Source organism: Rissa tridactyla, chromosome 1 (genome assembly GCF_028500815.1).
Source record: "Rissa tridactyla isolate bRisTri1 chromosome 1, bRisTri1.patW.cur.20221130, whole genome shotgun sequence".
NCBI classification, from domain to species: Eukaryota; Metazoa; Chordata; class Aves; order Charadriiformes; family Laridae; genus Rissa; species Rissa tridactyla.
In genome coordinates, this window is record NC_071466.1 from 114,646,703 (window position 1) to 114,673,450 (window position 26,748).

General features: G+C 35.5%; 1 protein-coding gene across 4 annotated transcripts in view; it reads right to left on the reverse strand.

Moving 5' to 3' along the window:
- The window catches only part of GBE1 (1,4-alpha-glucan branching enzyme 1), a 163,229-nt gene that overhangs the window by 46,776 nt on the left and 89,705 nt on the right, over positions 1 to 26,748 (reverse strand). For all 4 annotated transcript variants that reach the window (XM_054191322.1, XM_054191315.1, XM_054191336.1 and 1 more), the window contains 5 exons: positions 22,204 to 22,319; positions 21,852 to 21,979; positions 18,532 to 18,630; positions 16,492 to 16,602; positions 13,337 to 13,508 (listed from right to left, as the gene is read on the reverse strand). In XM_054191322.1, coding sequence (XP_054047297.1) covers positions 13,337 to 13,508; positions 16,492 to 16,602; positions 18,532 to 18,630; positions 21,852 to 21,979; positions 22,204 to 22,319 — 626 coding nt within the window. The remainder of the gene's footprint in view (positions 1 to 13,336; positions 13,509 to 16,491; positions 16,603 to 18,531; positions 18,631 to 21,851; positions 21,980 to 22,203; positions 22,320 to 26,748) is intronic.

Sequence of the window (26,748 nt, forward strand, 5' to 3'; positions counted from 1 at the left end):
TTAAATTAGCCCTAAAACCTGAATCAGTGGAAGGCAAAACAAAGCTGGGAGCCTTTCATGACATCATGACAACCTTACTAATCATTTTAGGTTTTTCCTTGTGACACCAAATTAATGAATACAAAATAAATTTACATCAATAAATAAGTATCAGAGCAGAAATTATTTCTAGATTACATCACAGCTGCTTAAAACATGACAAAATTTTAATTTTTTTCAGGTTTTGAAACAAATACTTCTGACCTAGCTGTATAAAATAATATAAGCAATTTTATCCAAGTAGCCACCTCCGACTTTTTTTCCTTGAGCAATTTTTTACAAAAATAATATTTTAATATGTACTGCTCCTTTCCCTACCACAGTTTCATGTAATTGCTAGAATTTATTTTGTATGCATGTATTCATTAATTATTTTAAAACATTCTTTCCAAAAATAGCATTCCATTTCACTGAAATATGTACACATTCAAAGTACTATACCTCATGCTGTCACTGCACTGTACAAAAAGAAGTGATACAGCTTTCCTAGGGCCCAACCTGAAAATCTATTGCAACCATATTGAGAGGCACATAATGCTTTTTGCGCCTTTAAGACAAAAATTCTTTAGCAAAGGAAAAAGTAAACTTTGATTTCAGAAAAGAAAAAAACCCAGCTTCACTGTCAGAAAAATATGTTGTTACAACTGTTTGAGGAAAGCCAAACATGTACAAACACCAAGGTGATTTCTCCTCTCCCCCTCCAGCAATGCTGTATGGAAATTCAAAGTGACAAAAGCAAAACACAAAACAGAGACAAGAAATCATTAGAGATTACTTGCACAAAGACATTTTGAATTGGACATATGAAATATTTCTCAGTAATGATTTTTTCATTCCTTTGGTTTTTTATTTAAAAAATAAACTTGCTGAAGTGATAAATGCTTTGCATGGATATTCTTTATAAAAGGGGAAAACAATCCTCTGAAACAAGTTAAATTACGTCTTTATCTGGAAAAAAAATATTTGCCAGTGTCATTACTCATTCTCTGTTGTTCCATTTCATTCTTTTACACAGACACACTATATGCTGGTAGCTTATTTCACTACTTGTTTTCTTATTTAGATCTTAATAGGAACATTTTATTGTCAGAAAACAACATATCCTTTGAAAACCTGATACTACATGGTAACAGTGGGAGGGAGGAATAGAGAGACAGGGCAGTGACACAAGACTAGTAAAAACTTCTTACGTCCCTGATTCTAGCCTCTTGGTATCTCGGATACAGCTCTCCTCATCCCTTTTTAAGCTGGGAGATGAAAAAAATCTCACAGAAAGAAAGATACCCTACAACTTTCCAACCCAATATGCTCTCTACTGCTTTCTACAGGCTTTTCTCAATATATATTCCTTGTAGAAATACTTCTAGCGCAAGAATTTTCCATATTTACAGTTAGGCACCAAGGAAGAGTGGAACATAAACCCTTCAGTCACACATCATGCTGTTTTCTGTCACTTGTTCAAGAGTGCCTGGTCTCTCTTAGTACTTTCAGCATATTCATAAAACAGAAAACACCACAAATAAAAAAGTTACCAAGAGAAAAGCATGTAGACAGCTCTTTTATTAAGATAAATTTTATTTATTTCTACTGGCCTCTTCCTGTATTTAAGTTTTCAGACACAAGCAATGGATTTAGTCCTATATTCTTATGTGCATTGTACAAACTAAACAATAGCCCTCCACATAGGAAACAACAAAAAAAATAAAGATACAGTCTTTCTGGCACACAAATTTAAATGTAACTAGTAAATAAGGAAAGGGAATTTTACAATTTTTCTGAAAACTTCACCTATGCCTAGGTTAAACTCCACAAAATGAAAACTATCTCGAATTAAGAGACTCCCTCCGTCATTTTTAATAAAGACACCGCCTTCCTTCCCGTAAGTATGAAGTCAGGATATCAATAATTAACTTACTATATTTCTTAGACTAGTCACAGCCAGCACCATAACAAGAATATAGCGTTACTGATTTTTTTTCCTCTCCCCTCCCCTCTCAACCAGAATAACAAATTTCACATATTGTAGAAATCTGCAAAAATAAGGCAAGTTCTCTTTACGTCTACTGAAGTTAACATGTCAATATTCGGCATACTTATAAACATATGGGCTTTGAATAGTCATATTAAATTTGACATAAAAAAGGCATAGCCCAGCTTATAGCATAGCTTCTAAAACTTAGAATTAAATTCGAGGGAGAGGGGGGTAGGAACCTTCATGACAAAACCATAAAAAAAGCAGAACTTAAAACACAAAGACATACTTCAATTGAGAAGATTGGTCTGGCTAAACTTCCAATTTCTCCTTTGAAAAGCAGCTGCAGGCAGGAACAAGAATGATCCCAAATAGCACTGCCGTTACTTTGTTCTAGATCATCTTCTCTGATCAGTGTAAATCAGTGCTTTAGCACCAAGATGCTTGCAAGTCTAACACGTACTAAGATAAGAAAGTGCATGTAAGGCTCACATTGCAATAAAAAGCAAATTTAGAAACAAGGTAAACTAGTATTTCAAATGACCTACTGCCATATAGAAAATTTTCAGTAGTACACGCTAGGGTTTGGTTTTTTAGCTCCAAAACAAAAAAAGATTGAATTATTAGGAAAGCGATAAAAAGCTAGATAAGATTTAAAAATACATTGAAAAAACAGAGAGTTTTAAAGAATGAACTAATCACATATTCATAAAGATCTGCATAAAAGCTGCCTAAGTACAGTTATAGAGAACACAAAGAAGAAAAAAGAATCATATCACAAATGAAGACTTACTGAAAATAGAATATACATTTCGACGGCATTTTGGTATCTATAAATAGCTAGCACTCTCACTATGGTAGCTTAGATAAAAGAAAAAATCAGAGTTACAGAAGTCCATGCAGTTCAGACTTCTGCACTCTTCCCTTCAAGCAATATTATGTACAATTCCTCACTTTCTAAGATGTGGCAGCCATTATGAACTACAGTAAATAACCAATCACAAAAATAAAGAAACATAAGAAAAAAAGCTCAGCCTGAACCAAGTTTTTTGTTTGTTTTTAAAAGGCCAAATACACATATTTCGCCCGTCCTAGAGAGAACAGATGCACAAAAGACAACTATGCAGAAGCCTCCTGTAAGGGAAAAATACAAAAGGTGTTTTAAGTGCATGTCACAATCCCAACGTTTGTACTTTTCACAAGTTTAAGGAGTACAAAGTAAACGGCGGAAAGCATGCTACTGATCCAACACTACGTGTTAAAACAGATTAACGTTTTCTTTTAGATTTCCTTTTTTTGCATTAATATTTTGACATAAGACCATGTATTTCTTCATTATGAAGACAAAGGTTGTAAGCTCAGGCTGCGCAAAGAGCTGATCTACAATACAACCATCAAGATGATCCAGGCTTTCCTACAGTATTTTATTTTGCATTAATAGTTAGCCTGATGAAAAAAACTACTGAATTTAAGGAAGATGTTTCATAGTCTAGGCACATGTACTATTCTCCAAAAAAAAAAAAAGACTTAACAAAATTAATTTTCTGTTCAGCCAAAACTAATTTTACCCTCTTCCTAGATTCCCTTTCTAATTTAATCCAGTATAAATTCCTCCTCCCCTTTGTGAGAGCTTACGAAAATCAGCTCTATAGTCATACACAAGATTAACCTCATAACACTTAATGCTGAAGTAAAACTAAAATATCTCATTTCCACTGTATTTTTATCAGTTTCCATGAGCTCACAGAAACAGTTTACCCTGAATTACGTATACCGTCTTTTTAGTGGGAAGGATAAAGTGACTGTCCCGGGTTAATGGAGCCTGCAGCTCCACTCCAATACCAACCTGATTGCGTGCCTCCTCCGCCCCCACATCCTCCTGGTCTGCCTTCTGCCCTGCACGTGTTTCCTCCCTCCAACACCATTACATAGCTACTTCTCTATGACTGCTACTATATAAAAGCATGTTTCCATTACATCTCTTGACACATGGAAGCACAAACGGGTTAGAGTGCTTTCAGATTTTCTTTTTGTAAACTTCAACAAGGTTATTATAAATTACAACAGAAATATACTCCAAATCAAAGCATGCAGTCTACGCTTGCAGTGACAAATTCTACTGACATTTGAAGCCTGCATAGTTTGAAATTTTAGACTGAAGATCTCAAAAGACATTGAGAAAGACAGGTCAACATTTATAAAGGACGCTTTAATAAGCTTTACTCTGCAGAATTTACAAGTTATTATGAAGATTTGCATAGAAAATACCTTGCCCCTTGAAGATCAATGCAAACTCAACTACAATGTTGTTTAAATTCATATTCTAGTAAATTTCTGAGTGAGTGTCAGATTGATGGCCACAGAAAATTAAGACAAGGAGCAGATTTTAAGATAATAAATAGGGATTGTGAAAATAAGTTCTTGAACTCATAAAGACCTTTTTTTTACTCCAATGTCATCACAGAAAGTATTATCTCAATTTAAACTACATTGATTTGGGGAATTAGTGACACTACTGGGATGAACTCATTTCAAATTACCGCAACTGCACACATTAAAATCCAAATTGGAATGTATGCCTAAGTATCTGTTATTCAGACTTTACTAATAAAAAATGTCACCTGTTTAGCCACGTCTCAAAACAAGGATTCCTCACTGAATAACATGTGGGGTTTAATTCTATTTGGCTCTGCATTTCCCTAAACCAGTTTGAGAAAGAACAATGCATTGCTAAAGGCAGGGTTACTGATTAACAGATTCTTATGCATGCTTTTACTCCAGCTCACTACAGTTTCGTGTTGCTAAATTACTTGACTGGGACAAAGAAAAATGCAGTTTGTGTCACCTCCCTCTCTCTTTCAAAGCCAGCCTACAAAGTAAAAACAGAAATAAATTTTTTCCTCTTTGGTAGACAATTTGGGACAAAATAGATCCATTTTTCTCTCTGCCATGCAACTGCTAAGCCCTTTTCAGACTACCGAGTACAGACTACAAAAAATAGAAGTAAAACACAGTGGGGTGTGGTGACAGGCTGCTGTAACTTATTTTCAGCATTAGTGGTTTCAGAAAGAAAGAACTTAAAACGAGTACTGATAAATTGTCGGCATCAACATTGTATGAAGTACAGTGAGCAGTAGGGAGAAAAAAGACAAAAGCTTTAACACAGACAATGTATTTACCACTGTTTGAGTGGTAAATGCTTACCCTTTTTCCCTCAAACAAAAAAGTTCCTCAAGTGGTGGCCTTGCACAGATTTAGTTTTTATCAGGTAGACTGTTTCTCCAGACATCTGTCATTCAGGAAGTCAGTGGCCTCCAGCACTAAGCATGTCATTAGTGATGTTGATAAACAAACTAGAAACTAAACATACTCCTCTGCTTAGTGATAAAGCAGAAGCTAAGTTCTATGTGAAAACTACACATTGTTACATGAATTTATTGAAGAAGGTAAAACAGAGGGGAGAAAACCCCCCAAACTACTCCTTCTCAAAAAGGCAAATTATTATCACTTTTTTATATTACTTTTATGTTATTATTATTTATATTTTATATTACTTTTACAATCCAAATGGGTGTTGGTTTCCAATCTTATCTATAGATCAACTTAGATATGAAAACCTGAAAATATTTTTTCTTCTTCCTTTCAGTTTTGCACTGTGTATTCCAACCAAGAAGCCATAGTGCTAGAAGCAGAAGTCTATAGGTTAGCTGTAAGTAAAGATAGCCAATCCATAATTCTGACTACATGTAGTGATGGACCACATCTTCATGTGACTAAGAAAAACACATACGACAGTGCTATTCTACTCAGAAGAGGAAACCAGCTCATTTTTTTCCCTTTGAAAAGGCGTTAAGAACAACATCACACAACGGTGTTTTTACATACCTTACAACATCAGGGCTCTTCTAAAGCCCTAATGGTCAAACTTCATAGGATGAACCAAGCTTTTAAAAATTTTTAGAATAACTACAATATGTAACATTTTAAAGCACCTCAAGACCATATGAACAGAAAACATTCTAAGTGTTTTGTTTAGCTCCGAGTTAACCACAGCATAGAAAGTGTAAGATGTCTACACTTAACTACTTACACACTTCATGAATCATTGAGCAAAGAAACCTTTATATATATATATATGCATGCATATACAGAAAAATCCATTTTCAATACATTATCAGATTTACAAAAATTATCACACTTCCATACTACCAACAGGCAAGAATATCTACAAAAAAAAAAATCTTAATTTTGGACCACATCTGAAGACTAATCAAAACAGTTTCTTATGTACTAATATGTGCATTTATATGCACAACTTCCATACATTTTTAAGACAGAGCTTCTACCACAGGAGTCTGAAAGTGAGGTAAACCTATTGATTTTAAATTTATTTGACTCCAAGGTGAAGAAACTTAAAAGAAAATATAATTTAGAATATTGTAGTCTTTAGATTTATCTTTAATTATTGAGTTGGTTTTGGTGTGGTTTTTTTTTCATAAGAGCGCTAAGTAAAACTAATCAATGCTGCCTGTATATAGTTTAATTACAGTTCACTGAAGAAAGTTTCTGAACTTTGTAGCTATGGAGGAAAAAAAAAACCAACACGAAAGGACAGAATAACAGTCAAGCCCTGGCTGTCACATCTGTAAGACAGGAAAAAAGCTTTTCATAACAATATGATTTGTCATAATTTCTATAATAAATTATAATTTTGAATGCTTGAAAAGAGAAACACCTCCAGAAACCTGTGCTAAAAGTGTAAGGTTACAATATATAGAGGCCTATTAGTGTGATTATTCTTCAAAACAATAAAGCAAAACTGAAGGCTGTCATACCAACAGAAATGGAACTCTGTTTCTAATATAACTTAAATATACTTATTTTACAACTTCATTTATTATTCTTTAGCAAGTCCTCACATCACATGACCTATTGTATGAGTAGAGCAGGTCATGTGCACTCACACATGGTGACAGAAAAGATGTTACTTGTCTGAACTGTGAGCTGTACAAATCATACAAGATGCAAGGCAACAGATGGAGTCTGAGGAACAAAGCTTTGAGACATTAGCAGAAGTCTCAATATCACCACAGTTACCTGATGGTACTAAGCATAACTCAAGAAATCTGTAGTTATTTTTGTGAGTACTCAGGCTTAAAAATTCAAACGTCTTTATATCAGTAATAGAGAAAAACAACTAGGAAACTACCCATCCTTTAAAAAAGCAAAACAGCCGCACACCTTGTAACTGAAGAAAAATGTCAGAACGGCTTGATTTACTACGAATCCACTCCACTAGTAATACTGGAACATCTGATACCCTGCAGACTTAAGACTCAGTAATAAATTAAGGAAACCATCAGCATTACTCTGAAAGAAAAAAGGAGCACCACACAGAACAGCTACCTCAATTTAGAGGATTCTCCCTCCTACTCTGGAAAATCCTACTCAGATTTCAATCCTTGAACACAGTTGCAACAACTGTTGATTTTTGACAGTTCTGAGGACACTGCTGACTTACAAAGGCTTCTGTTTCAAGGTTCCTGACTTGAGAAGCTATAGCATCGACACTGATGCATCATCACATGTATAGATGGCTGCTAGTAACCATTTTATTTATGTATTTAAATGACATACATGCACATATGGAGCTTTCTTCCCCACCCTCCCAAGGAGGAAGTACAATCAAGTCCCACACAGATTTCTAGTATTTGGACATACTTAATTTGTGAAGAGAAGGCAGGACGGAATGAAAATCTGTTTGTTTGTGCGTGTGTGGTTTAGTTTTAAATTATGAGACAGTCCCTCTTTAATTGCTTTTCTTCCAGTCACTCTAATGGAGTTTGAGCAAGTATAGAAATTAAGTTTGTGTCAATCAACTCTAAATGAAAAGTATTAACAGTTTGCACATCTAGACCTTCTGGAAGAGACTCACAAAGCGATTAATGAAGCCCCTGCCTTCCCCCTGCCATTGCCCACCCCAAGTTGTGAGTGGGGACATACAAGGTACTATGGAACAAAGTTGTAGGTGATCTATCACTACAGGACAAGAAGTCTATGTCAAACTATAAGAAAGATTTCACATTACACCCTTCTTGTTTTCTACCTTAAAATGAAGATAATTGTTTCTGTCAGACTGCCATGAATTTAAAGCACCTGGTAGAACTGGCAGCACAGAAATCACATTTGCCAGGTATACTAGGTAAGCATATTAAGAAGGATGATTTCAAATTACTTATCCTAATCCACAGTCTTTACCAATGGAGCACTTCAAGGTTGTTTCTCAAAAGGAGTTGACCAAAGGGAGCTATTTAAAGAGCATTTGCTCTTGCAAGGCCATTTCTTATGTCATGGTCTAAAAAGTCACACTGTAACCAGTGCACAGGCATAATAAACATAAAGTGTACTGAAAAAAAAAGTGTAAAAATTCAAAGTGATTTGTTTGCAACATGTCTAAGAAAACAACCCCCCCCTTAGGTTTATGCTAAATATCTTTGTTCCTAATACAATTTCTTCTTGTCTAGAATAGGTAGCAATAAAAGTATTTCAGATTCTGTTTTAAGTAACATTCCCATTTATATTGAAAGTTATGTTGTATCATATTTCCATTTCAGATCTTTAAACAATAATTCTTAAAGTAAACTGCAAACACACTTCCCACCCTGATATTGGTGCAGGTTTTGCACCCTTCCTTGCCTTATTTGTCAATGTATTTTTAAATTCTTATGTTACAAAACCCTCTGGTTTAAAAAAAAATAAAAATCTAAGTTTCTCTCTCCAAAATACTCAAAGGAATAGATGATGCATAGCATTTTATTTTCTCTTTAAGGCCAAAGACAGAAGAAGGTCTCATCACACCAAACCATTAACAGAAAAAAACCAAACTGGTGTAGTGCATACAAAAAAAAAACCCTAAGCATAAAGAAGGTAGATAAAGTACTGCGTAAATGAACTAACAAATGGGAAAAGGACGGCTTACAGATAGTTTTTATGATATTAGCAAAACGGAGGTAAATGTCAACCCAAACAGTAACACCACCAGTCAATGCTCATGATCGCAAGAAGCGTTCTAGTTACTGCAAATCATTTTCTAGCTTATATGTATCTTTAAGAAGTCATTTGCAGGAAGAGAGCTTTGTTCTCTAGAGTCCTAATTAAGAGTTGTTTTATTATAGAAAAGTAATGAAAAATAGCACTAGAGGTCCATGTAGGTACTAATCTCCATTTCAATCAATAGATTTGAGTTTAAGCCAATGTAAAATAAAGAGGGAAACCAGAAAATGATTGTTAGCAAGCTGAAAAGCGAGACCCCACAGTGGCATAAAACAGTAAATATTCATGCTATGAAGGATCCCAAGGACCTAAACTGCTATTTAAGACTCCTTGGGCTGGATTTTATGTTTATTCTAGGCAAGAAAGCAGCCACCTTGCTTGCCTAAATTGAGGTAGACAAACAGATGTATCTTGCAAGATAAGGAGAGAACATGGAAACAAATTCACTGAAGAACTGGCACAGCTCTTTCCCGTGTCCCACAGGGTTCCCCTCAGTCAGAGCACAGGCAATGAGCAAGAGAAGAGAAAAGTATTTAAGGGAAATGAACAGTTACGGTTGTCTACAGCTTTTCTTCAGGGACAGCATGGAAAACGAAGCCAAAGGAAAATGAAGGGATGTAAAGACAGAACAGTTCTGTTGTGGTAAGTTCAACTATTACTTTCAGGAAATATGTGGGAATCTTTATGTTGAGGGTAAACGTTGTCCAGTGGGTAACAACAATGGTTGCTTTATTCTCAAGGCAAGATCAGAAGATTCCTATAGTATTCTAGAAGTCTTATCACAACTTCTATTAGTCCTTGTGTAGAAACTGAGAAAGTAAACTCAAATCTTAAGCCTTATTTTGTAGGGGGATAAATTGACAATAAAGAAATTTAGTCAGATACAGGGCTTTTATTTTGGATTTGTTTTCAAATCCTCATATTAGAGAGGGCAAAGATCTATGTCTCCAAATATTTTTCCACATACTTTCTGGTTTTAATTAAGTTAATATCAGATGCTTATTGTATTTCAGTATCACTACAATTACAAACAAAAAATACTTGAGTAAGAAGTGTTCAAGGCCAGGCTGGATGAGGCTTTGAGCAGCCTGGTCTAGTGGGAGGTGTCCCTGCCGAGGGCAGGGGCGCTGGAACTAGATGATCTTTAAGGTCCCTTCCAACCTGAACCATTCTGTGATTTTGTGTGAATAGAGGGTTTTTTCCTATTACTTCCAATAGTAAAATTATTTCCACTATTTAATATTGGCACACATTGTGAATGCTTGCGGCTTTCTTTTTAAGTGCCATTTAAGTTCAGACATTCAAATGTGTATTATCTATATCAACATATTTGTGAAAGCTCAGCTGTGGTGGACGAAATCCTTAAAAAAGCATCCTCTGTGCCCCTACCAAAAAAAGGTGTGCAGAACAGCTTGTAATTTTTGTGATTTCCCAGTCACATGACACCTTCTGACAAGTACTGGCTGGTTTCAGTATTAAAATCTCTATCTAAAACAGGAGTTGGGTTGAACAAACTACAGCTACATTATGATTGCTGCTCCCTACCTACTTTGAAAGTAGAGGATTTAGACATAGCACAAGTGTCAAAACAACTGCTACGTTTTTATTGCTACTATTAAACAAACTGGCCTTCCAGAGTGTTCATTCACTACAGCAGGACGTTTATCATTGTCATGCTCATTTTCAGCCAAGCATATGGAGTTTTTCCCTTTCTAGGTTAAGTCTTCCATGCCAGATGGGCACATGAAGCCCCAGAGACTACTTGCAAAGCTGCACCGAAAACTGGAATACAGACCGGAGGAAAGAACACTCCCAATGGTTTCTGTTACAAGGGAACCAATTTCCTGAAATGACAAAACTTTCCTATTCACATTTAGGTTTGCATACACCATTGATTGCCTATACTGCAATAAGCAATTGAAAAGAAAAATAGAATCATAGAATGGTTTAGGTTGGAAGGGACCTTAAAGATCACCTAGTTCCAAAATTAAACATCCAGAAACATGAAAAGTAAGAATAATAAATTCCAGAATTTTTGTAGTGGTTTCATACACAGATACCCGTAAGAAGGACAGAGAACCGTTCAGTATGAAAAGCAAGACAGACGGAAGAAAGCCACAATCAGTTTTTCATGTTCAATGAGGCACAACTATCAACAAGAATCTGCTTGCACATATGGAGTACAAATGATACACTGACACAGGTGTAATTGAATATTATTCCAGATCTTCAAAGAGAAATTCCAGGATACATTTGGGAACGCGTATTTCCACTCCTGATACAAAATATTTTAGAAGCGGTTTGTTTTTCCTTAAGGTGAGCAAAGCATTGAGAAAGCAGCGTGATGCTTCAGTGTCTGTTTTCAGAACAAGACGGTATGAGACATTTATGGAAGGACCTAGGGAAGCAGAGAGGCACTTGGAGTGCCTTCTCCAGGTGTTGTGGAAGGAAGTTTCCACTCTTCCCCCTGTCCCCCAGGAAGCTACTCTTCCTCACCCTCAGCATTTGCTCAAAACTGAAAGTTAAAGAACTCATTTGTCACTGTATTTGCTTAACTAGATAGCATGCTGCAACACGCATTTTAAGTACACCAGATTGTAAGCATTCTGAATTTATACACTTTTCTCCTCCAATGTTTATTACAATCTTTTCACCTTTTACATATAGCGAACTATAACGTAGTTACTGAAACATTTGCAGTACTCAAGGATATACAATATTAATTGCTCAATCAACCTCCATTGACACACTGGATTTAACATGCCACATTGAATTACTGATCATTTTCCTAACCTTACCAAGTCAATCTGGGGCAGAGACATCTGCAGTTTAGTTGGCATATTTTTTAAACACCTGCTTTCTTACTATTGTAGTATCACTAGTTTGAACAGAAGAGCAACCATCATACCTTGCACATTTTGGTGCCTGACTAGACACTTCAGAAATAATTATTTCATCAACTCTTCTTCACTCTTGGGAAAAAAAATAAATCTGCATTTTATTGGAAACATTAGTTTTACTAGTATACCATAAACTGAGTTGATTTGTTCTGTACTGAAGTTACTTTAATTCTTTTTAAGAAAACCCACAAACATGGTTTTTCTTCAGTGTTCTTCTAATACGAAGGAAGAGAATACATATCAGTACAGACATGCTTAAATCAAATGCCACTGTTAATGTTCTCCATTTTTTTTAATTAGAAAAATATATTTTTAAATATACTGTCATGGAAGAAGGGCGATAAAGATCCAATAACCTCCTTTAACTTGATAATACAAAACATTAAAAATATAAATGTAAGGTAATATTAAGCAAAAAATTCTATAGTTTTCAAGTCTTTTGTTGTCAGAAAACAGAGATGGTCATTTACAGCATGTTTTTAGCCTCCCCCTCCCCTATGAGACTACCACAACTGCTATACAGAACTCGTCACACCACACTACAGAATTGTGATTTTTACTATAAAGGATTATTTTGGAAAGAAGTTAACAAACATGAATATGATAAAGATCATTAAGCATAAATAGCTTCAGTATTTTGTATAAAACTAAGAACAACATAAACTTTTAAGATGAGTACATGGAACTGTAACTTGCCAGTTAGTTAAATAAGGTCAACTATTGGATGTTCTTGTATCAATAGTGCTTTGGAAGCAATGCAACTGTTGTATTTACAGCTTATGAACAAGAAGTATTGCTAAATCTTAGTATTTCCTTGCTTCGATAGCAGCATGTGCCTCCTACCTCTATCATTTGTCCTTGCCTACCTCATTAACCCCTGCTCTTCACTAAGAAACAATGAAATATAAAATCAACTGATTCTAGATTACTTCCTGACAATTAATAATTGAAATAAACAGAGATATCTTCAGTAAATTCACTGTTACCTTAAAAAGTTTTGAAGGGTAGAAAATAGAGACAAAAGACAACCTAGCTGTGTAAAGCAAGGCTCACCATCTGACAAACTTGCACAAACATTAAAATACTATTCTGAGTTGTGAATCCGAGTAACCTGAACTAGAGCTCTTTTTAAAAGTTATTTCTGTCACAAATGGGAACCACATTGATTTTATTTTCTTGTCTTATAATACATCTTACAGACGGAAAAACAATGCATATTACCTTTTGTACTAATTCTTTATAAAAGCATTTATGTTCCAGCTTCAGCATTGTGATAAATACTGTGGATGTAAGATGATGTCAGATCATTTTATTTCCCCGCCAAGCATTCTGTAGATGAGAAAATAAAAGACTTGTTCCTAAAATTACTCACCCATGAAGTTCAGATAGCTCTCTCCTCCAAGCGCATGAGTAATGAGACGAATCATTTTATGGAGCTGTATTCCCCGATCAATAACTGGTGTAAGAGGCGAGAGCACACTCATGTTTGTATACATCTCTGCATCCATCAGTCGAAACGCCAACGTCTTATCACCAACAAGCGCCTACAACAGTTAAAGTGAATAAAAGCCTTGGTGTACTAGAAGTGTTTCTAATATTTTTTTTTTATTATTTTTTTTTTAAAGGAGGCATTCTATATCATAAGGGGAGGACTTGGAAGATTGGTGAGGAGTCAAGGACATGGCTTGGTGTGCACGATCTAGTCCCTCTTCACAAAGAAAACATCCTGCCACTGCCAATGATGACTAGATCACAGTGACCCCAGCTGCTAATTACTGCAACTTTGTATTGTGTGATATGTGATCATGTGGGCGTGATATATATTATCTGCTGACAAAAAGAGAAAGTATGTAAACTGAGGCAGGAACATCCTTGAGCTGAGTCTCAGCTGGGTGCCAGACCCGACTGTCTGTTTTCCCCTTGCAACCCTCCACATGGTTACTGGAGCCCTCACACTCTTTGGAGTACAAGTATGTGATTGTGATCAATGAACTAATTAATAGCTGTCTAACCCCTGCTGCAGTCCTACATTTCACACGATGGGATAGCACGGCACAATTACTGCTGAGAACCTTTTTACCTACAGTTACCAACCGTGAAATATTGCGCTGACGCTAACAAGCCACAAGTAACATAACATTTTGGAATTTTTATAGAAATCACAGAAAATAAGAAAGCAAACGTATCAAGTAAAGTTCCTAGAATGTGTAAATAAGGGGCTATTAACAACACTCCTGATTTAGAGGTGCAGAGTGAATATGAAAAATCCATTTATATGCAATCAAGAATGTGATTGGTTTTCTGCAATTTCACACAAGAGAATTACAGTAGTAATTCTGTCTAAAAACAGTGACTGAAATACTAACTTGCTGTTTTTTACTGAGAAAGGCCACACAAATGGTATGTAACAAGGATTATTCTAATATGTTAGCATGCCGGTAGTTGAAAACATTTTGGAGCATTTGTACGTAAATAGCTAATTTTTGTTCAATTAGCCCCATTCTCATTTTATACCTTTTATTATATATTATTACCATTATATATTTTATTAATATTATATATTATTATATACCACTATATATTTTAAACTCACTAGATTCCAGAGAGACAGCTGAGTTGTAAACAGATCTATGTGAAAAGCACCATCATTCTTTAGTTTTCCAGCTAACAATACAACAGCACATATAGATGATTCCCTCAAGTAAAAAATAATTATTTTTTTTTTTTTTTAAATTCCTATACAACAACAGCAAGACTAAAGACCACTCTGAACAACTGCAAGTAACATCTCTTCTCTGGACTCAGAATGTGGCATTTTCTAGTGTCATTTAATGTCTCCTAATCTCTCCATTAGGAAAAAAGGTTAAGTGTTCCCTATTCATGTTTTCTATACCAGCCATGATTCTATAAACTGTAACCCTTCCCCCTTCAATGATCTTTTTCCTACCCTGAAGAGTCTTAGTCTATTTAGTTTTCTTATGAAAACCAATCTACACGTGCTATTATTTTTACCAACTCTTACAGCATTTTTTCCAGCTATACTGTATATCCTTTGAGATAACAAATCCGTCTCCAACATTCAAGGTGCACGCAAACCATGAAAGGCTACAGCCGCACACTGATTTTGTTCTTTGCTGTTCATTCCATTCATAATTCCAGTACTGTATCTGGTTTTTGGACAGCTATTAGCATTATGTTGCTACATTTCACACACTACTTATAACCATGAGGCCCTCTATTCTGACTGGTAATAGTCGGCTTGTAGCCTATTATAACATAAGAAACCAGAATTCTTTCCGTTTCCCCGGTGCATCACTTCAAGTACCTCCAGACTGAGTTTTATTTACACCCCCATTTTGTTTCTCTATCCTAGTTTTCACATATCACCCTGGTGTCCATCTGCAATTGTCACAGTTAGTTCTTTTTCTTTTCTTTTTAATTAAAAAAACAGATCTTCTCAAGTATGAGATTCTAAAACAAAAATACAAAGTGATATGGAAAACTCCTCAATTGATAAAATCTAGCATAAAATAAAAGAACAGCAGATGCTTTCAGATGAAGAATCAGCTTTCATAACAGCAAATAATCACAGAATAATATGCATTTCCAAGTAATACCTGAAGTTCTTTACCAGGATTGAGACTTTTCTCTCGTGTCTTAAGTATAAAAGGACCCTGATAAACTCAGAATTATCTTTTTAAAATAAAATATAGGTCTCATTTTGTAGACTGATTCTGTCGGCTTTTATCATAGAAGGTATAAGAAATAGAATGTCAACCACTATTATGCAGAGGAAAGAGTTGAAAATAGGTTACTTGAACCTTTTATTAGAAAATTTATTGTATTTTTTAAAGTTACTAATTTTAAAATTCTCAACCAATACATTTTCTGATTCTTCAGAAAGAAAGATTGTAGGAGATTAGAGAATTAGAAAAGATTGTAGGAGATGAGTGTTATCTGAACTCCTCATTAGTTTTTCATTTTTCTGTATACAGAACCATTATAATTGCTGTGTTTTGAATCAAACCGTTAAAGAATATTTCATTTAGATTTCTGAAGAAAGATTTCAGAGAAGAAACATTTTCTTGGAGGGAATGTCAACAGTTGCAAACACTGATTCAGTGAACAAAGTTGCTAAATTGTGATATTGTTTATGCTTATCATAAGTAATGCTCCAGCTTACTTTATAGAAACCAGATTCTCAAAAATTTGGATTATATGGCTTCCTATGTACTATGACAGGCAGGCAAAACAAGAAGCTAGGACTCATTTCTTAAAAAAACAAAACAGAACTAAAAAGTAACAAACACCCACCCACTCCAGGATTCTTTAACTAAAAAGAAGGATCAAAACCAAAAAGACCACAAGAAAACCCAAACAAAAAATGAGCAGTAGTCCAGACCTACCTATCTCTGAAATTATTGCCTGTCCTTCTCAACTCTTGTCTCAATTTTTAAAAAGCAAAACCTGCTAAGCCTCTAAACCTCATCTTGTACTTGCTTATACATAAACAAATAGATAGAATACCTGATCATGGCTCTCTGCATATGCAATGTACTTTTCTTCATGCCGTCTGTTTGTTAATGTATGCACAATATTGCCCATATTCCAGTCTTCATCTTTCAGCTCCTTAATTATCTGCAGAAATAAAGAAAAGATCATTGAAAAATTATTTCTGTTTTAGCTAAAAGCATATTACTACCTTTCTTCATTGTCTTGGCACAGAAGTTTCCAAGAAATGGTGAACTGTATTACTTTCCCAGCTTTGGAGCAACGAGCTTTCTCTGATAATCTGAAAACATTTCTTTATTTTGAATCCCACTACATAAATATAATAAATAGGAAGTTTCATTTCTCCTGTACTTCCACATATAAGCATGGACCATTGGACTTGCCATGTATCATGAGAATCCTCTGATACAGTGGGCAATGCAATTGCTAGGAGCTCCAAGAGAACACTGCAGCAAAAGCTGAGAAAAAAATAAATATGTGGGCACACAACCTACCTACACATGGTATTGAAAGAAGTCCTGCATTTCAAGTAACCCTGGCATATGGCAGCTACCAACTACAGCTGAAGCACTGGGCTGTCTGGTAGAGAAGGGATCACTGCAAGACAGCAGTATGCTATTGCCATGGAGTACACAAGAACACGAGAAGGTGCTCAGCACAGGGACTTGCACGTTCTCTGATCTATGAATTCCCGGGCAGTTCCAAAACACGATTGCCAAAGCCTTGGAATAGAAAACAAGCTTTACATTTTTTTTATCACACTAGCTCCTGATTTTTTAGGAATTCAAATTAAATCACATTAATAGGAATTTTCTGCCTCATGTGACACTATTTCTTCCCTCTTCTAAACCTAGACCCATTTCAGTGTTAGTCCTTTTTCTGTAGAGCTTTATAGACCTCCAATGATCACTACAACTTAAGTACATACACATAAATATATAGACATAAAAATAAAGGTGATTAAAAGGCAGTAACATCAAGATGGCTAATATGATTCTGTAAAATGTGACATTCTGATTGTAAGTGGCCATGTACTCCTAAACAGCCTTTTTTTTTCCCCCCATTTTAGTAACTCCATAAATTCTGTCCCTGAAAACATTCAGGTCCCTATGCAGCATCATATTATGTAGTAAATCGATCTTTAATGTGAACTAGTACAGTCTCTGTTATGACAATCAGCTTGTCTCACCTACTTTTACAGATCCCTCAGAATTACTTCATGGAACCCTGGAGATCCTTCAGGTCTACAACTGCTTTTAGAAGTTGCCTAGAAAACTTGTTATTAATAGGTACATACTTAAAAGCTGGAGAGAAGTGACAGCAAGCAGTCTCAAGTTTAATGATGCTCTCCCTGTTGGAAAAGCTAGCGTGTTTCTCTTCTGAATGAAAAGAAGGTTTGAAAACCATTTTTCAATCTGCCCTCCACCTCCTAGTTACAGAAGTGAAAGACGCTGAAGATAAGTTAATTTGTTTTTTATTTTAAGCTACTCACTACATTTATTGAAACATTAATGCTCATGTAAAACATTTATTGTTTTCAGATCATCATGATATCCTGAGGGATTTGGATGCAATCTTCTGTCTAACTGAAAAACATTCTCTAAAACATCAGTAGAAGCCTATTGAGATCATTTAGCATTTTATTCCTTTTCTTGTGATTCCCTGTATTAAGGAAAAGGTGATTTAAATCCTTATCATAGTCAATGTTTATTAGTATATCATTGCTCTTGAAGAGCATTTACAGATTTTTCTTTCTTTTTTGTAACCCCACTGTACTGATTGCTGGTGTTTGTATAATTCACATTTACTTTGGTTAAATTTTCAGCTCTATGGTTTGTTTTTTTTTTTCTTTTAGTATTCATATGCACTTGGTATCTGACAGCTCTCATTTCAGCCACTAATACCTGTGCTGATGCCTGCCAATTGATTTTAACAGGACATTAACAGAAGAGAGACTAAAATTTGTCGATAGGATTCAGAAGTGTTTTTGCATATGCACAGATAGAGAAACATTCCACTTCGAAGAGCAGAACATATTGTTTGAAAAGTTCTCACCTGTATCCACTTATCTGGAATAGCCATGGCTAGTCGATAATCAAAACCCCCTCCTCCCTCTGCAACAGGACGACAAAGAGCTGGCATTCCAGAAACATCCTTAAATAAAAAAAGACACAATGTAATTTACACAGAATTACAATCATTAGTTCAGATTTTGTACCATGCAGAAATACTTCTAGAAAACACTATGTAAACCATAAGCAGCTTCACAGACTGACCTGGACGGGGGGGGGGGAGGAAATCAGTGATCACCCAAATTTAGTTACAGGGAAAAGCATTATAACTTTTCTCATCGAATACTACAAAATATTTTAATAGTGTAGATATTTGAGGGGGAAGAGACCTCAGTAGATGCAGAATTTGAAATAATTAGCTCTCTTGAGTTCCAAGTAATCAATAGAAAGTAGTCAATGAAAGACAAATTAAACCTTCATTTTGTTTATTGATATTTTTGCATAAAGAATGGCATAAAAATAAAAGACTGAATATGAAGCACAGTAAGGAAGAAAAATACAATCTCTGCTCTTTTCCTAAATGCACCAAACCAAAACTATTGATATCCAGCTAGCCCTGGAAAGTGACTTGCTTACTGAATAATTTTCTGGTTTCGTATTGATGGAGGCTGATCATTCTTAAATTTGCAATTCAAAGTCCTTAAAGTAAATATTTATTCCACCATTTTACTAGGCATTTATGTCACACAGCGGTTTTTTTCTAAAGTTATCTTATCTGTATAGAAAATGCAAATCTCCAATAACTGCAAAATATCTATCAGTACTCAATTTTATTAACTTACATCAGTGAGAAGCCATTCCACCACAGTGGTTATAGATTAACATACACCTCTTGCATCTACACAAAAGAATTTATTGAATTAAGTTCTGACTAGAACCAGGGATTAATTTAATTAGGAAGGTCGTTCTGGTTTTCTGGATTCAATCTAGTTTTCAATCCAATTGCTGCACTAAATTAGCAAAAAAAAAATATATATTTGCAATTGAAGATATACAAACATACAAATCTCCCCCACATATTGACAGAAATGGGAGACCAACCACATCATCATAAAGCTCATGGAAGGCATCCTGGCGGGTGGAAGGCAGGGCTGCCATCCAGAGGGACGCTGACTGGCAGGAGGAATCAATCAACAGTACGCTTAGGAAGTTCAGCAAGGGCAATTCCCAAGTCCTGCCCCTGGAACAGACTAACGCCTGCATCCGTCCAGGCCAGGGAGCAGGCCTGCTGGGAAGGCCCTGGGGCTCTGGGCCAGCAGCAAGCTGAGCATGAGCCAGCAGCCTGCCCCGGCGGCAGGGACGGCCAGCAGCATCCCCGGCTGTACGAACAGCAAAGCCAGGAGATCAAAGGAGGAGATTATCCCCCTTTACTCAGCAGTCATTGGGTCACACAGAAAAATGCATCCACATTCCACATGCTGTAAATACCAAACAATGAAGCGGAAATTCTTTCCAAACTTTTAGATGTTATAAAAGGAAGTTCAATAGCTCTCTTAAATCACTCAGAAAGCATAAAAGCAGACTAAAACTCTCCCAGTTAGGCAGGACAAGATGATCTGAAACAAAAGCCTTTCTCTGTGATGCTACCTGGATGAGGTCTGAGTCTTTGAAAGCCAAATTTTTGGGACGTAAAATTCCAAATTTAATAATTATTTATATCTATCTATATATACAGATTTTTACCTGAACGCCAAAAAAAAAATATTCAGTGTTAGTTTGTCCAGTATGTTTTCCACCAAATGTAAGCAGCAAATGGCTAAGCATTTGTTCAGACTTTAGTTTGAAATGAACTGCATATAAAAAAAGTCACAGAAGTAGGGGTTTTTTATTTATTTTTTTATATACTTCAGGCATGATGTAATTTTACTTAACATTTTTTTCTTCTCATTGTACAAAACTTTAATCACAGCTTTATTTACAAGGCCAATATGAAAAATAAGGATATGGTCAGTAATACCTAAAACTTCAGAATTATTAAGACAGTGAATATACACAATATTAAAAAGCTGCACAAATGATCAGTTAAATAATTAAGGAATATATAATTAGTTATGGCTAGACAAAAACATTTTTCTCATGTAGCATTAATTCCATCACCATTATAGGCAACCAGAAATTCTTCATTGCCTTTTGTAATTTTCAATTATGTCAATAGTTTCTCCTGAAATTCTCCTTTAACCATGCAGCACATTGATCAATTCTGTATTCTGTGTAGTGACTCCACCAGGCAGAAAAATGATGTATTGAAACAGAAGCAGTTTTCAACTCAAGCAAGAGAAACTGAAGATACATCTTATTAAAAAAAAAAAAAAAAAGAACTCAGCCCAGGTAATACAAGCAGACTGAACTCAGAATTTCACTGGTAGGAATGCTTATAATCTAAGACTATCTAGAAAATTAACAACTTTCACTTCACATAAGCCTACAGCTCAATGAAACCATCTCAACTTTACTAGTAATTGCTCATCAGATACTGTTTTTGATAGCTTGTTATTAAGCTTTTACCAGTGGCTGCCTATAATACAAAACTTTACTATAAGAAAGAAATACAAAGTATTTTGTTTTCCGAAGATATGTAGGGTACTCTTAAGCAATACAAAAGTTTTATTAAAGATCTGTATAGTCCCTAATGATATCAGATAGATGCAACTTTCTTTCAAACAAAAAGAATTATTTAAACATAACAGAAAAATCCTCAAGGTTTTTTTTTTGTTTTTAAGATAAAGATAAAATATCCGGAAGATGTAACTATTCATACAACTTTAATGCTCTGGTGTTTTATACTATTAAAAATTCCATGTGCCAACAATAATTTTTTTCAGTCAGAAAAGTTTAATTGATCTCAATCAACTCAAGTAATATAGTCTATTTACTCCCTCAGAAACCTAGAGAAACTTAATACTACATTTAAATTAGCATACACATGCAACATTTATAGATTTATCACATTTATTTTGAAGGGAAATTGTCAATTATGCCAATATTATTCAAAATATGCAAAACCACACTAGGGCTGTTAATCTTTAGTAACATGAATCACTAGTGACAAATGGCAATCATGCAAAAGCAACAGACTAATAAAAACAAATCTCATTACAGGTTCATTAATGCAAAGAAAATTCCCAAAGTACATATTCCAGTTGTTTTTCCCCACAAGGCAAAGTCTGTCCACTAATTAATATTTCTCAGCTCCTGTCACTCCTTGAGTACCCTAAGTGTGACTTGATAATTAACAGGAAATTCACATCCTAAAGCAAACTGATCAATATTAACGTTATTGAGGATGGCAAATTCTGATCTTACCTCTGCTATAGTTATGCATTCCGGATGCAAGAAATTAATCATGTGGTTGGCCAGCATTAGATAACACAAAGCATCTTCATCCACATGTAGGCCAAAATATTCATTGTAATCTCCACTGAATCCTGTGCCTAATAAAACAGGAAGTTTTAAAGGCCGCATCACTTTAAAAAAAAACCACCACAACAATTTTATAAATACCAAGTTTATTCATAATTTCTATCCATATAGCAGCACAACAAGATATTCGCAAATCTGGAGTTTCTGGAGCATTCAGTGAACTTTTACAGCACTATTTACACAGCAACAGAGCTACAACAGGATTGCTCAGATTACAGATGGTTAAATTACTTACCAATCCCATGATGGTGATACAACATAGATGTAACACCATCAAATCGGAAGCCATCAAAGCCATAGTCTGCGATCCACATTCTCAAGTTAGACAGAAGGAATCTCAAAACTTCCCAGCTGAAATAACATTAATATATTTTATAAGCTTTAGAAACCTTGGTATCAACTGGAGTTCCTTATACCATGTTCCCCACTTGCATATACGGTATTTGTATTGGACATTTTACCATTTTAATGACTTCCATGTTTTTCATCAGCTTTTTCCTAAGAAGCTTGTCTTCCTTAAATCTTTGTCTTTTACTGCACATATTTTAAGATTGGAGATAGGAGTTTAAGAAAAATTATCAACTATCTATATAGACATCTAAATAGGTTAGTGCTTGAACACATATATTACATTTTAATACCCATACTTGCCACTGTACTTTTCCTTTGCCTCTCAAAAGAGGTTTATACTCTGTGGGAAGAGATCTTACAGAAATTGAAAGAAAATGATAATAGCTAAGATTTCACCCCCAAGGTTTTACTGATTTACAGCAATTTCTAGGCACAGTAAAAACTGAAAAGCTGTCATCCCCTGCCACCCTGCTCCCAATTATTTACAAATCACATGTCACCAATAGATTACCAAATCACCTACTGTGTTGCAAATTTACACATTTAAAGCAACTTATGGAAATTGAGGTGATTTTTTTGAAATTTAGAACAGGAATGGGGTATAACACACAGACAAAGTATGGACATGAAATCAAAAATATAAAAGAGGTTCCAAAGTGCATAAAGATGTGGGGGCATTTGTGAACAAAATTCCTGTCAAAGAACAAAATAGTTTCAGGAACAGTTTTCCCCACCGTTCATCACCTCCTCTCCCAGGACACTGGCCTCAGTAGCTTCAAAGACCCCTATATCTTGTTTCTACTGTTCACCCTTCGTGCCACTACCCTCTCTGCCACCCTTGGCACAGGCTGCCTCAGGCACAACTCCTGCAAGCTACGGCTCGAAAGAGCTCACCCATCTCAGCCTCACATGAGGTAGTGAAACTTTTTTTGCCCCCATCCTCAACATTGCCAACGACATAATTTCTCTCTAATCAATTTCCCAACATAGCACAGAGGACATCAGTCAGCATCGCTGTTACAGTTTACCTATGCACGTAGCTGGCACCAGGCAATGAAGGAGACCCCTTCTAGATTCCACTTTACTTAACAGATGTCAGAGGCAGAGTCATGAGGCAATTACGGCAGAAGGAATAAGCTGCATTTTGACAAAACAAATGTCCCCACATTCCTTCCTCACAAAAACTTCCTTGTATGAAGGATGCTTTAAATCTGGAGTTAGTGGTATTATATGAAAAGATGGGGGAGGCTGCGGTCACATTATAAAGCTGGTAAAATCCTGACTTCACCAAATAGCCAATTCTTATTTACTTCAATAGGATTATAGTATTTCTCCACTCTTTGCATTTACCACACACAGACACACACCTGTGCATATGAAGACAGAAATATTACCAAATCAAAACCTCCAAATTTAGGAAATGCAAATCAATGTATTGCCTCAATTTGGCATCTTTTTTGGTCATGCATTACAAGATTTTTTTTGTTCCATCCCCGTGTTCTCCCCCCTCCCACGACAAATCATCCAATTCACAAGATAACACTATACTAGGAAGATCCTCAGGAGCTTGTCTACAGAACCTTTTATATATTTATTATTGCTTAGGTGAGATGATTTGCAATGAATGAACAATAGAGAGAATGCTCTGATATTGAAAGGAATAGAAAGATACCAAAAGTCCTGTGAACTGCCAAGCTGGTCACATAAAAATATAACTTTGTGCTAATGCTTGCTGTATCTTTTTCTGACCCAGCATCAAATTTGCAAAAAGCTAAGTAAAGTCAAAGCAGTAGATGTACTGCAGTAAAAATACTATCATCTCACACAAGATTAAGATAATGCATGTACAAAGAGCAGATTAATTGCTACAAGCACCAGCCTAACTTAAGTTATTTCTCCTCATTACAGACTGCTTGACTTTATAACCTTAAAGTTCTTAAGATGGTGAAGAGGTTTTGTACATTTGTAAAACATGCCCAGAAGTCTCAAAACAGTTAACAAATGAATTTTTTTCCACTACTGTTGGCAGTGAAGACTGATCTTTGGAAAAAGATGGAGAACCAGTATGAAAATAAGTTGTAATGACTTTTACATGAAAAAGTGACTACAAATAAGAACAAACAAGATTAATTTGTTGAACCAAAAGATTACTTAACAAATTGATGAGATCAAAAACCTGAGTAGGAGCAGCAGATGTTTTCCAACCATCTGATTGCACATGGGAGAGAAGATTGTAAATAAAAAAAATAAACAAACATATTAACTCTGATTCTAGTCTAAACTTGGAAAAAATCAATTTTAGGATAATTTCTAGGAATTATGTCAAATAGTAGCAAACATACTGACTTTTAGAGAGATAACTACACAGCTCCAAAGCACGAGCCAGAGCAACAGGTTTGTTTTTTTTTTTTTAAACATGCAAATAGCACAAACCATACAGACATTAATGATTTCATCCAAGTGAATTTGTTTATGGGAGCAGCAGCATTAGAAATAGAAGTTGACAGAAGTAACAAATAACTTTGCAGAATGCCAGTAGAGACCAAAATCATAGCATAATTGAAATACATCCACCACATAAACAATAACTCAGAAACATTTCCAGAAGAAGTCCATTCTTGCAGTTTTACAGGATAGTATTCATTAGGAATGTAGTTTCTTTTGGGCAAAAGCCACATCTTAAATTATATCCTAACAGTTTCTCACACAATGAAACGTTCTTTCATTGCATGCATGATCTAAGAGAGGAAATTATATGCTGTATCATCATTAAGGAACAGAGTAATTTACACTATAAGAAATTTAAATAATTCCGAATTCACTCAGACATCATTCAAAACAAAGAAGATCTTTGCAGAGAAGTCTTGCTACTTTTTTTTCCCCCCTTAGGGCCAATAGCTCACACATTAAAAACAGATTTCTCAGTTGAAGTAGTGAAATGAGCATATCTAGCTAGATGACCTGGTTTCACAAGGTGATGAGAAGTTTAACAGGTTCTCTCTACTAGGTCAGCAGAAAACCTGTGAAATTGCTTACCAGTCACACTCTTTATTTACTTTTTTTCCTGCTGCACTAATATAAAAAGCAAAATAATGATTCGCTGTAAGAATTCTAATTCCAATCCGTGATGAACATGAAATATTTGGATGCAAGCTAGTAATGCATTTGAACCAGTTAATTTTGTCACTATGGACAAAAAAAAAATATTGGCTGTACCTAAAACAGTTTGAAGCTGCAATTCTTGAACCACATTAATGTTGACACTCAGAAACTGCATTTAATATTATGTATTACAGAAAATGTGTGGAACTGCTGACCTTATAAGAATCTAGACTTTTATGATTATTTAACTGTTTTCAATTCTTAGTGTTTAATTAACTTAACACATAATAGCACTGACTTGCTGAAATACTACTTTTCCCCAAAACATTCAACAGCTGATTGGTTTAAATTCCACCAATGGATTGCTAAACATAACAGAGAAATTGCCACTCAGTCTGGTAACTTTCAGTAAACCTGATGGAGTTATTTTATGAACTAAACATGCACAGTACATCCAGATGTGATACAGAGATGTTCCCCCCCGCCCCCCCCAGCTGTTAACCAGTATACACCAGTCTCTGATCAAAGTGATACAAAAGGGTAACCACTGTTATCCTAATTGGGAAACAACAACAAAAAGAATACACTCTCTGTATTTCAACCTCCTTCATTTATGTGGAGAAGCGATGCCTCGCTGGCCTGATCGGCCAACGCTGCCAAAACCACGGCACCTCTATGTAATATCATTGCCAAGACCCTGGGTCGCCTCTAGACACAAGGGACTGAAGCAGCACGACAGGTGCCCACTTTTTAGCCAAGGCACAATCCTGACACACTGCTAGACTGCTTTCAATACCTGCACTCCTAATTAAACTGTCCGCCATTCTATGGGAACATACACATCGCCTTCATTCAGCAGAATGATACACTCGTTAACAAATCAAAAGAGCTTTTGCTCCGTAATTCAAGCTGCATTATGCCTCCGAAATGAACTGTGCAGACAACAAACACAAAAGAGTCATCCTCCCGGGGCATACAATAATCTGTGAGCAGAAGGGGTCAGCAGCAACATGTCACTTCCCTTGTATCAATCCCAAAGAGAGACCGAGCAGCAATGAATTAGCTTTTTTCTCCCACAGTAACAACCACAGAGGCACTGATGTAGAGTGCTACTTTTTCTAGACTTTGGATTTCTGAGGGTGCATTGCATGACTGCATCCTGTACAGCCAGAGAAGCAGCAAGTTGTTCTATTTCAGCAATATTAATCTTACTCACGTTTCAAAGTTAACATTTGGACATAAAATAACTTTTAAGGAAAAAGCTTATTCTGAAAGCAAGTAATACTAATTGTCAGTAGTGGCACAGATATCAACAGATGAGAAGTTA